Raw genomic sequence first — 12,793 nt, 5'->3', positions numbered from 1 at the left:
CGAGCAGCGACCTTTATACCCAGCCATGAGGGTGGAGCCAGGGGCGGAGTCAGTTGAGGCATGCACAGACAAGTACAACAATATGCAAGAGTGAACAACAGTACTAACAGTGAACAACAGTACTAACAACAGTGGTGAACAACAATACTAACAACAGTGGCTTACCACAAAAGGGACCAAGCACAATTTTTTTTTTATATAAAGAAAACCGGCAGATGACGCGTCATCAAATGACATCATCTGATACCAGCTTCCTCTTAACTGGTCGGCAGGGCGGGCTTAACGAGGCCAATTGACGTAAAATTGCGTCTGTGGGCCGGATGTAGTTAGGGGCGGGACTGGAACTCGGAAGGCAGCTGACCCACTCCCAAACCGCCTCAAAGCATAAAATCGCAGCCAAGGGATTCAAACAGGGTGTCAATAGGTGAGCACGCATCTAGGAGGCAATGACCTGCAAGACAGGCAAGAGGAGTTTAGACATTGGGCAGCAGTAGAGGCGATGGATAGGTTAAAGATGAGCTTTTTGATTGTGGTTTTGAAACGCTGAGAGATAGTGCTTGGATAGAAGCACTGGAGGCAGCTGTGTGGATGATGTCAATCTTTATGAACTCTTACGTTTTGGCGGTGAGGGTGGAATAAGTGAGGGAATGGGACTTGGAAGAGTCAATTTGTTACTGTTCAAAGATGGATAATTGTGCTGCCAAACAACACATGCTTGACCACTCCTTAAAATATGTGCCTTATGAAACGGAGCACTAGGTTAGGCATATATATGTGGATATTGCTTTTCATCCATCAGTTCCTTAGTGGATGAGGGATTCTTGGCAGATTGACCAATATCAGCTTGGGACCTAGATGTGTAATCCGGGAACTCTGGTGATGCATGCTCTCGTGTATTTGCCAGTTTACAGGGTTGGTAATCAGTAAATAATCTTTACATCAACAAAGTGAGAAAACGGCTTTATTTTCACCACTTGTAAGTACAACAAAATTCATGTGGTTTAATCTTCTATAAATGAGCACTCCTGTGCTAATTTACAAATCCGAACTTTCGTGTTAATGCTCATTGATGGTATCTTTCTTATCTGTGCACGTTGATCCCATTTCCATAATTCCTCAGTTCACAAAATAAGCTACCTCAGGGAAATCTCCAGATGTTTTGATTAAAAATGTGCAGTGATCTGTTGTAAACAACATTTTATGGATCAGCAAAATTTTAGTAAATTGTTTGACTGTTGCCCTCTTTACCAGATACTATAATGTATACAAGGTTTCCTGTCACTTTGCCAGCAACTCCCACATGCTTGTCTTTACTCACTGGTTCTTTTTAATCTTCTTTGCATTAAAGTTTACAGTCAATTCATATCGTCAGATAAATGAGGGATTGGCAGTGGGGTTGTGGGGAATTTTCACAGGAGGCACCTGATGGGATAGGTCTAAGGATTCTGACGGAAATGAGGGAAGAGATATCAAGAGGCCCTAGAAATGATATTTCAGGGTTGTATTGAGAGTGGAGGGGTATGAAATTAGGGAGAAGGTAGCAAATCTGGTTTAAAAACTGGGTCGAAGGGAGGAAATAGAGTAGAAGTCAAGAAAAGTTTTTTGTGTAGTTGGTCAAGGAAAGTTTCTCAAGTGTAGTTGGAAGTGGGTAGCAGTGTCCCACAGGCTTCAGTTCGGGGGCCTCTTCTGTTCACTGTGTACGTCAATGATTTGGATATAGGGCCGGAGGGGGTGATGTCAACTTTTGCATATGATACTAAAACAGCAGACATAGTAAATAATTCTGAGGACCAAAGGGAGATTGGTAAGATGGTGGAATTGGCTACAAAGTCAGAGATGGAATTCAATGTTAGTAAATTTGAGGTGGCACATTTTGTTTTTTAAAAAAAAGTAATACAGTAATTATACTTTGGGTGATGTGGAAGTGCAAAGGGATTTGGGGGTTCAGGTTCACAAGATATTAAAAACAGCGCCATAAGAAAAGTTAATGGAATACTTCCTTTTATGGATATAGAACATAAAAGTGGAGATTGATGCGCTATCAATTACTCATAAAAGACTGAGAGTTAGAAGAGTAACTAAAGGCTTTTATTAACAACAGAATGGAGGTCTGCCTCGAGTGGTCGACCGGTCCAGGATACAAGGGCTGGGGAGCAGTCACCTTTATACTAGGACCTGTGGGAGGAGTCAGCCGAGGCATGTCCAGGCATGTACACAGTGGAATACAAACAGGAATACAAACAGTGGTTTACCACAGAGATAAAATGGCAAATCTATGTAAACCCATAATAAGACCACAGTTGGGGTACAATGCAATTTTGAGCCCCACACTAGGAAATTGTTGAGCCAATAGCGAACGTATAGCACAGATTCACTAGTGGGTACATGGGATTAGGATTACTGCTCATGTGGAGGATAAACACCAAAATTGAGTGGTTGGGTTGGACAGTCTCTGTTGTAATTTCTATGTAAGATAAATGTGGCGATGTTTAAAAGCAGTAACCATTTAATCATGTTTCATTCCTCTTACTTCTGTACAGAATGGCTGCACTTCTAGGTAAATTCAGGATTCAGTGCGCTGATATCAAGGTCATCGGAGACATTAACATGAAACCAAGCAAAGAGAGGTATACAGAGTCTGAGTGGTTTCTTAATAACCTGTAACTATAAAATGGATATTTCTGTGTTGCAGACAGCCTGCAGCAGCACAGCATATTCGAGTGTCGATGTATGCAAATCATGGATGGGTGGTATGTGGTTTCTTGTCAGAAATCCCCCAGACACCGACTCCGTACATAGGATATACGGCACAAAAACAGGCCATTCGGCCCAAACAGCCCATGTCGGCATTTATGCTCCATTCAAGCCTCCTCCCGTCTTTCCTCATTTAACTCTGATCAGCATAACCCTCTACTCCCTCCTCCCTCATATGCTTGTCTAGCCTACACTTAAATGCATCAATACTTTTCGCTTCAACCACTCCCTGTGGTAGCGAGTTCCACATTCTTACCACTTTTTGGGTAAAGAAGTTTCTTCTGAATTCCCTATGGGATTTCTTGGTGACTATCTTATGTTGATGGCCTCTAGTTATGCTCTTCCCACAAATAGAAACATTCTGTTTGTATCCACTCTATCAAAACCTTTCATAATTTTAAAGGCCTCTAGTAGGTCACCCCTCAGCCTTTTTTCAAGAGAGAAGAGACCCAGACTGTTCATCCTTTCCAGATATGCATATCCTCGCATTTCTGATATCATCCTTGTAAATCTTCTCTGTACACTCTCCAGTGCTTCTATATCCTTTTTATAAAATGGCAAACAGAATTGTACGCAGTACTCCCTAAGTGTGGTCTAACCAAGGTTCGATACAGGTTTAGCATAACTTCCCTACTTTTCAATTCTATACCTCTAGAAATAAACCCTAGTGCTTGGTTTGCTTTTTTTTAATGGCCTTGCCAACTTGTGTCGCAACTTTTAGTGATTTGTGTATTTGTACTCCGAGATCCCTTTGTTCCTCTACCCCACCCAGACTCGCACCCTCCAAGTAATAAGTGACCTCCCTATTCTTCCTACCAAAATGTAATACCTCACATTTATCTCTGAACTTCATTTGCTAATTATATGCCCATTATGCAAGTTTATTAATGTCCTCCTGTAATTTGTTGCAGTCCTCCTCAGTATTGACTACCCCCCCCCCCCCCCACACACACACAATTTGGTGTCATCTGAAAATTTAGAAATTGTTTGTGATCCCAAAGTCTAAATTGTTAATATATATTGTGAACAACAGGGGTCCCAGCACTGATCCTTGTAGAACACCACTACCCACCACCTGCCACTGTGAATAGCTACCTTTTACCCTACTCTCTGCTTTCTGTCTTGAAGCCAGCCAGCAATCCATTCTGCTACTTGTCCCCTGACTCCGCATTCTCTGACCTTGTTCATCAGTATTATGGGCACCTTATTGAAGGCCTTTTGAAAATCTAGATAAATTACATCTACTGCATTACCATTGTCTACTCTCTCTGTTACCTCTTCAAAAATTCAATGAGGTTGATCAGGCAAGACGTTCCCTTTTGAAATCCATGCTGACTATTCATTACTATGTTTTTGGTTTCGAGATGTTCTTCTACTTTCTCCTTTAGTAGGGATTCCATTATTTTTCCCAACATCGATGTTAAGCTGACTAGTCTATAATTCCCTGGACATGTTCTATCCTCCTTAAATATAGGTTTTACGTTAGCTATCCGCCAGGTCCTCTGGCACTACACTTATTTCTAACTAATTAATTATTAAATATGTGTAGCAATGCCTCTGCTATCTCTTCCCTAGATTCTTTTAAAATGTGTGGATGCAATCCATCCAGACCAGGGGTTTTATCCTGAGTTTGATTAGTTTATTTAATATATCCCCTTTTTTATTTTAAATGCACTTATCCCATTACTAATCTCATCACAAGAACATAAGAAATAGGAGCAGGAGTAGGCCATACGGCCCCTCGGGCCTGCTCCGCCATTCAATAGGATCATGGCTGATCTGAATCTAGACTCACGTCCACTTCCCTGCCCTCTCCCCGTAACCCCTAATTCCCTTATCTGCTAGGAAAATGTCTCTCCATTTTAAATGTATTTAATGTTGCAGCTGCCACAGCTCTCTGGGGTAGCAAATTCCATAGACTTACTACCCTCTGAGTGAAGAAGTTTCTCCTCATCTCAGTTTTGAAAGGGCAGCCCGTTATTCTAAGATTATGCCCCCTAGTTCTAGTCTCACCCATCAGTGGAAACATCCTCACCGCATCCACCCGATCAAGCCCCCTCACAATCTTTTATGTTTCGATAAGATCGCCTCTCATTCTTCTGAACTCCAATGAGTAGAGTCCCAACCTACTCAACCTTTCCTCATACGTCAACCCCCTCATCTCTGGAATCAACCGAGTGAACCTTCTCTGAACTGCCTCGAGAGCAAGTATATCTTTTCTTAAATATGGAAACCAAAACTGCACGCAGTATTCCAGGTGTGGCCTCACCAATACCCTGTATAACTGCAGCAAGACTTCCCTGTTTTCATACTCCATCCCCCTTGCAATAAAAGCCAAGATTCCATTGGCCTTCCTGATCACCTGCATACTAACTTTGTGTTTCATGCACCAGGACCCCCCAGATCCCTTTGTACTGTAGCACTTTGCAGTTTCTCTCCATTTTAGATAATAACTTGCTCTTTGATTTTTTTTCTGCCAAAGTGCATAACCTCACACTTTCCAACATTATATTGCATCTGCCAAATCTCTGCCCACTCACTTAGCCTGTCTATGTCCTTTTGCAGGTTATAGACAGGCTAAGTGAGTGGGCAGTGTCATGTCCACCTGTTCTATCTCCCTGGTAAATACTGAAGCAAAATAATTATTTTATATTTCTGCCATCTCTATCACTGCCTGTGGTATTATCTATCCCTTAATGGCCCTATTCCCATCCCAATCTTTTTTATTGATGTGCCTGTAAAATATTTTACTATTTTTTATGTTCCTTGATGATAATTTAATTTCATAGTTCTTTGCCTTTCTAATTGTTTTTTTTGACTTCTCTCCTAATTTCTTCGAATTCTGCCTCATCATGCACTGCCCTGCTGTCTATGTACTTCCTTATGCTCAATTGTTTCCTTATGGCTTTATTCATCCATGGAGTCTCGTTAGTGTTTAGTTCTTTCCTTTTAGCAGAATATATTGTTCCTGCACGCTGTACACCATTTTAATTGTTTTCCATTACCACTCTAAATCGTTGTTTGCCAATACTGTTGTTCATTTTATTTTCCTAAGTTCTATTCTCAGCCCCTCAAAATCAGCTTTTCTCCAATCTATTACCCTGGTTTGCATCATACTTACAACCTTCTCAATTATCATCTTAAAGCGTATTATATTATGGTCACTATTGCCTAGATGGTCCCCTACTTTTACTTCTCATCTGCTCTGGTTCATTCCCCATTACTAGATCCAATAGCGAATCCTCCCTTGGGATTTTTACATATTTGATTAGAAAGGAGTCCTCTACACATTGTAGGAACTCCATTCCGTTATCCCTTTTACCTACCTCTTCTGTCCAATTAATATCGTGGTAGTTGAAATCCCCCATGATTATTATTTGTTTTTTACTCATTTCCCTAATTTGTCTGCATATTTCTTCCTCCACCTCCCTTCCACTATTAGGTGGTCTGTAGACTACACCTATTGGTGTGATTGATCCTTTATTATCTTTTATCTCTATCCATATGGATTCTGTTTCTGTCTTGCTGGTAGCTGTGTCACTTTTTTCTACTGCTATTGTTATCCCTAATAAGTACAGCTACTCCACCTCCCCTTTTTCCCTCTCTATCTTTTCTAAATATGTTATGCCCTGCAATGTTTAATTACCAGTCCTGATTTTTCTGTAGCCATGTCTCAGTAATCCCTACTATGTCTTGGTTCCTTGTAACGCATGATTGCCTCCAGCTCCCCTGTTTTATTACGGACATTGTGCATTGCTGTACAGACAGTTTAACTCATTTTTAATAGGATTTCCTCTCACTTTATGTTTAACCAACTTTTTAGACTCCTGTGCTATAACACTCTTTATTCCCTGGCCATCAATGTCATCCCTTACTTTATTCTTTCCTGTGCTCTCTTTTCCCGTTTTGTTTAGGCTGGTTACGTTTCTTGTAGATCCCCCGCCCGCCTGCAAATCTTACTAGTTTAAAGCCTTTGCCACCTCCCTGTTTACCCTTTCTGCTAGGGTACGGGTCCCATCCCGGTTCAAGTGGAGCCCATCCCATCGGTACAGCTCCTTCCTGTCCCAGAACTGGTGCCAGTGTCCCATGAAAAGGAACCCCTCTTTCCCACACCAGCCCTTTAGCCAAGTGTTAATTCTCCTGATCTGTCTGCTTTTATACCGATTTGCACGTGGCTCGGGCAATAATCCAGAGATTATTACCCTCGAGCTCCTGCTTTTTAATTTAGAGCCTAACTCCTGATACTCTTTCAGCAGGACCTCCTCCCTGTTCCTGCTTATGTAATTTGTTCCAACATGGACCACGCCAACTGGATTTACCACCTCCCTTTCCAAGTTCCTCTCCAGCTGCCGTGAGATATCCCTTACCCTGGCAACACACCTTTTGGGATTGTCATTCTTGGCTGCAGAGGACACTATCTATCCCCCTAATTATACAGTCCCCTATCACTACCACATTCCTATTCTGCTCTCCCCTCACCCTCACCTCGCCTCCTCTCACCCCCAGGACAGCCTTCTGAGCCAGGGTGCCCTGGTCTGCAATGTGGCTGTCCTCCCTGCAGTCTTTTCTCCTTGTCCTCACAGATATTGAGTACTTTGTACCTGTTGGACAGTGTCTGCGGGACCTCCTTCTCAACCTCTCCTAAATCCCTGCTACCCGGCTCCCTAACAGTCACACTTTCCCCTTCCTGACCCTGTGCTTTCCTCTGGGGTGTGACTGCATTCTGGATAAAACCATCCAGAAATTCCTCCCCCCTCCCTTATGTGTTGGAGTGCCTCCAACTCGCACTCCAGCTCAATGACTCTGAGCCAGAGAGATTTGAGATGGAAACATCTCCTGCAGACATGTTCGCTCAGGACAGTCTCGCTGTTCACAAACTCCCACACACTGCAGTCCAGACACACAACCTAACCTGCCCTGCCATATCTTAGTCTAGCCTTATTTTATTTATTTATTTAAAGTCTTTATTCAATGATTATTTATAGTTATATTAATTAGTTTAACTGGTTAAGCTATAAATTTAATACAGGTTGAGTGTCCCAAATCCGGAGTTCCGGAATCTGGGACGATTGGTGGCAGGGGCCCAGAATCCGTAAAATTTTCCAGAATCCAGACACCGAGGGAGGCTTACCAAAAACCGGAACCTGGGCCCAGGCATTTCTGGACTCTGCACGTGTTTCTGATGTTCAAAGTCCGGAAATATCGCAACCTGGGCTCGGGCGTTTCCGGACTTCAGACAACAGAAACACGTTCCGAAGTCCGAAGAAAACCGGCTCAGCCTCGGTCCCGAGGTTGCCGGATTCGGGACGTTCTGCCTGTACAGTACTTTGTAGTTTCCTGCACCTAGTTTAAACCACTGTCCTAGGTTAGAGAGAAAAGAGAGGGGAAAAAAGCTTAATACTCACCAAACAATCAATCACCTACCTGCTGTCCTGTGATGTCATTCCTTGTTTTTTGGAAACTGTTGAAGGTTCCGCTGCTGCTGATACCACCTCCAGTTAGGTCTGCGCTGCCTGATCTCCTGCTGTTTTAAGTACTGCCACTGCTGATATCACCTCTGTAAACTTGAGGTCATCCAAAACTCTGCTGCCCGTGTGCTAACTTGCACCAAGTCCTGTTCATCTATCACCCCTGTGCTCACTGACCTACATTGGATCCAGGTTAAACAACGCCTCGATTTTACAATTCTTAGCCATGTTTTCAAATCCCTCCATGGTCTTGCTTCTCCCTATCTCTGTAATTCCAAAATATCTGCACTCCTCTAATGCCTCGAGCATCCCGACTTCAGTCGCTCCACTATTGGTGGCTATGCCTTCAGCTGCCAAGGCCCTAAGCTCTGGAATTCCCTCCCTAAATCCTCCGCCTCTCCAACTCTCTTTCCTCCTTTTAAGATGCTCCTTAAAACCTACCTCTGATTGAGCTTTTGGTCATCTGCCCTAATATCTCCTTATGTGGCTTGGTGTCAAATTTTCTTTACTGCTCTTGTGAAGCGCCTTGGGATGTTTTACTACGTTAAAGGTGCTATATAAATACAAGTTGTTACTGTTAAACTCAGCCAACTAGTGGCGTGTTCCAAGAGTGTTCTTTGTGGAATCTAGAATAGGTTATGCTCTGTTCGCGGTGATTGATGCTACAAAAGGAGAACAAAGCTGGGGAAGAAGGAAAGTGTTGTCTGAGGGAAAAAAGGCATTCCCATTATTGCTGAGTGTAATGTCTTGTGTCCACTGCACATTCATCTCACTCCAGATGTCATATTTTGTTGCAGATGCAAAACAGGAAGAAAGTCAGTCATTGCATGCTAGGTTCTTGCAAACTGGAACCAAACAAATTACAAGAACTTAATCTGTAAACTTCCCTCATCACTGGTAATGAAACTGTAATTGACCTTGGGCTTATGCTTAATTAAGCAATTAAACTGTGGCCTGAAAGGAACAGGGTAACTTAAATACAGCTCCACCTCAGCAACAGATTTTGTGGTCAGCTCAACATGTTCATAATGTGAAATAAATGCTTTTAGTAAATGTTCTGCAGCCTGGTTGTGCAAGTACAGAATGGTAGAGTGTGGATTTGCACCTGTGTATTAACTTGCAGCAATTCCCAAGCTCAACCAAACTATCGAGAAGCAGTACCAAATGGCTGCCTCGAATGGTAATGTCAGAGGCTTAGAAAGAGGATACCTGACCCCCCGCCCACTCCCTTTCAGGAATAGTGCACAGGTGTGAAGGATGGGAGGAGAATGGAAACTATAAACTCTGATGTCTAGCTTGCAGAATCTTACAATTTTTAAAAATTACAGTACTTGGATTCTGTTCTGAGAAAGTACCGCTAAGAATAAGATTAAACTCTTATTCAAGTACATACACAAGCATTTTGAGGGAACCATCTATAGCTGAGAAGACTAAAGATTTGACTCTATTACTAAGATTAGTATCTACAGTGTGAAATGTAAATTGTCTTGAAGGTACCCTCCAGTGTTTAAGATATCTTCAAAGTTGAAAGTACAGCACTTAGACAATTGGAAGACTATTGGATATGATCAAATTGTTCTTTACATAAGTGCAACATTTTACTGAACAAACATGGAAGACTATCATTAGTTATGGAATAATTTTTCACCTTCCTTGATTGCTAATTGTAATAACTAATTTCAGCTGGAAAACATTTGAGGAATTGATTGAACCATACCAACTGCACGAGAGTTCCAAGGACACTGCAACTGCAGAGGTACTGCAGGAAGAGTATCCATGGAAAATTACTGATGCTGAGCTGGAGAGATTTAAAGACAAGGTGAGCAGAAAATACACTCAAAATGTAAATTATGTCTGAATTATTTTGTTTTCACAAGGTCAACATAAATGTACACGTTACAGTGACTTTTTTTTAATTAAAGACTTACCGGCAAGTCAGACTCAATGAACTTCTGCAGGAGAACTCCCGAGCTGCCAATATCATTGTCGTGTACGTAAACCTTATGGATATTTCACATAAATCAACTAATTAGGCACTGAATATGACGGGAAGTAGTACGGTGGTGTTTTAGATAATGTAACATGACAGATCCAAAACTATATTTTCCTCTGCTATTTTTAGTGGAGAAAGTAGATATGATTGTAAACGTTGCTTTATACTCAAGTCTACTCTTTCGCTAAAGTAGTGAATGGAAGAAAATAAAGTCCCGAATCTGTAAAGTGTTTTCAGTTAAGTCCATACATTGGGAAAGTGATTGTTGTAAATCCTACTCCTGCACTCCAGCAATACAGTAGCTCATATTATCCAACTATTTTTTAAACTTGATATTAATATTTCATTTTCTTTCACAAACTAGGAGTTTGCCAATCGCAAGGAAGGAAGCTGTATCAAGTTACCTGTATATGGCTTGGTTGGAGATTCTTTCTAGAAACCTACCTCCTGTCATAATGATTAGAGGAAATCAAAAGAATGTGCTGACCTTCTACTCCTAGCCGAGAATTGCATGTCGAGGCTGAAGCAAATGCCACATTCATTGCAACACTTATTTATCATCCAGTGTATTTGAATGTTGCTTAAAATGGGCAACACTTGATTTAAGTAGCAAACTAGCTTTATTCTAGTTTCTGATTTCCTGCTACATTTCACAAATAATGTCACTAGTTACTCTTCTAAAATTACATTTTCATGTTTGGTCACCATGATATGTAATAACATGATTAATAGTGCCCTGCATTTTAAAGCACTGTGATTTCCAATTACTCTAATTTTACAAAGATGGAATAACGTTACCCCTTATGCAGCCATTATGCTAAAGAGATAATATGCTGCTCATATAGCCATTATGTAGATCCAAAATTGTTCAGCCTTAAGATCTTCAAGGGGTTTCCAGTCCATTGTCACAGCCGGATATCCCCTTTAACTCCGTTTAAATCAGGATTTTATTCGACGTGTTGATTTAATTCTAATTATGTACAGTGTATTCTTCAACTTCGAGTGTCCACATAAGAACCATAGGTTGTGAGAAGTCTTCTGATGCTGTCTGACATGGTCATATTCAGGAACACAGAATCAAAACGGAACTGAAAGTAAGAAAGGAGAATGTGCCAAACCAGACACGATGCACAGACTTGTGAACAACATACTGTAATACAATGAAACTAAGGAAGAAAGATGGGCAGAAATGGGAGAATAGAAGGAAAAGAGAATGGTGTGAAATTTCATAGAAAGGAAAGACACTAATTTTATCATGAGAAATCAGTTATATTTTGGAGGGTTTTCTTGCTATATGATACAAATATTTATGTTGCTGACATTCAGAATGTATTTGACTGCGACTTCAATATAAATAACAATGTAATCTGCAAAACATTAATGGTGCCCTTGTGTCTGATGACTGTTGAAATAAATTGCACTGGAATTTAACTTTATTACCCTCTGCCTTCTTCCAAATAGTGGAGTTTTAAAAATACGTTGTTCTCTACCATTTTCACCAAAGTGCTATTGTATAAATGTTTCCGTTTCTGTTCATAACATTTAGTTTTTGGCTCCCGAGTCATGTAAACATTACATCATATTATAATTTTAGCCTCCAATATTATGCTAAAATTAGGTTTGTGGTATATGTTTGCTTTCATAGAATATTTTGAAACTTCAGTTTCATTTTTTTAAGTTGGACAGGGTTGAAAATTAGCTGTGAAATTAATTTGGGGGACATAAGAGTACAAATTATTCCCATGTAATATTTGGCAACCTTTACAACACCCCAGTAATCTGTGTTTGCCATTATATTACTTATCTCTGAGTCAGAAGGTTGTGGGTTCAAGCACCACTCCAAGGCTTGAACACACCAATCTCGGCTGACATTTCAGTGCAGTACTGAGGTAGTGCTGCATTGTTGGAAGTGGTGCCCTTTGGATGCAACGTTAAGCAGAGGTTCGGGCTATCTGTTCAGATGGATATGAAAGATCCCATGGCATTTCTTTGAAGAAGAGCTGAGAGTTCAGCCAGTGCGCTCGCCAACATTCCTCGTTCAGCCAACACCACCAAAAAAGGTTAATTGGTCATTCTTCTCATTGCTGTTTGTGAGATCTTGCTGTGCGAATTGCCATTCTTTTCTACAACACAGCAGTCAAATAATTCATGGGCTGTGAAGCCCTTCGGGACATCTTGAGGATTTGATAGGTGTTCTATAAATGCAAGTTCTTACCATTGGTTTTCAGTTGTCTGGGCAGTTTTTTAAAAAAAAAATTTAAAAAAAATTCATGTTCTGCTGGTAATGAGTATGGTATTCTGAGAATTTCATCTATGTTCTGCTGCTAATCTGAAATAAGCACAAACCCATTTTGCTGTGAAAGCATCAGTGAAACACAACTACCTTGTTCCTGAATTTCTTAGATTATTGGGTCCCTAGAAATGGCGCAAATGCCAAATGATAAAGGCATGTATGTGCCTGCGACGGCTGAGAAAGACAACATAATCTGACATTCAATCATAATTTGTCATACAAAGACACGATAATATAAATAAAAGTTAGCATTTTAAAAGCTTGAAATATCACGTGAATCACAGC

General features: G+C 40.9%; 1 protein-coding gene across 5 annotated transcripts in view; it reads left to right on the top strand.

Moving 5' to 3' along the window:
• The window catches only part of slc12a1 (solute carrier family 12 member 1), a 102,858-nt gene extending 91,212 nt beyond the window's left edge, over positions 1-11,646 (top strand). For all 5 annotated transcript variants that reach the window (XM_085972123.1, XM_085972121.1, XM_085972119.1 and 2 more), the window contains exons 23-26: positions 2,541-2,627; positions 9,906-10,041; positions 10,145-10,212; positions 10,580-11,646. In XM_085972123.1, the coding sequence (XP_085828249.1) occupies positions 2,541-2,627; positions 9,906-10,041; positions 10,145-10,212; positions 10,580-10,715 (427 nt within the window). In that variant the 3' untranslated portion in view covers positions 10,716-11,646. The remainder of the gene's footprint in view (positions 1-2,540; positions 2,628-9,905; positions 10,042-10,144; positions 10,213-10,579) is intronic.
• Positions 11,647-12,793: the final 1,147 nt, after the last annotated feature.

This window comes from Somniosus microcephalus, chromosome 32, assembly GCF_052327205.1.
Source record: "Somniosus microcephalus isolate GS21.2 chromosome 32, FLI_Smic_1.0, whole genome shotgun sequence".
In the NCBI taxonomy this organism is placed as follows: Eukaryota; Metazoa; Chordata; class Chondrichthyes; order Squaliformes; family Somniosidae; genus Somniosus; species Somniosus microcephalus.
Note: the sequence above shows the minus strand (reverse complement) of the source record. Positions and strands in the feature narration are given on the sequence as shown.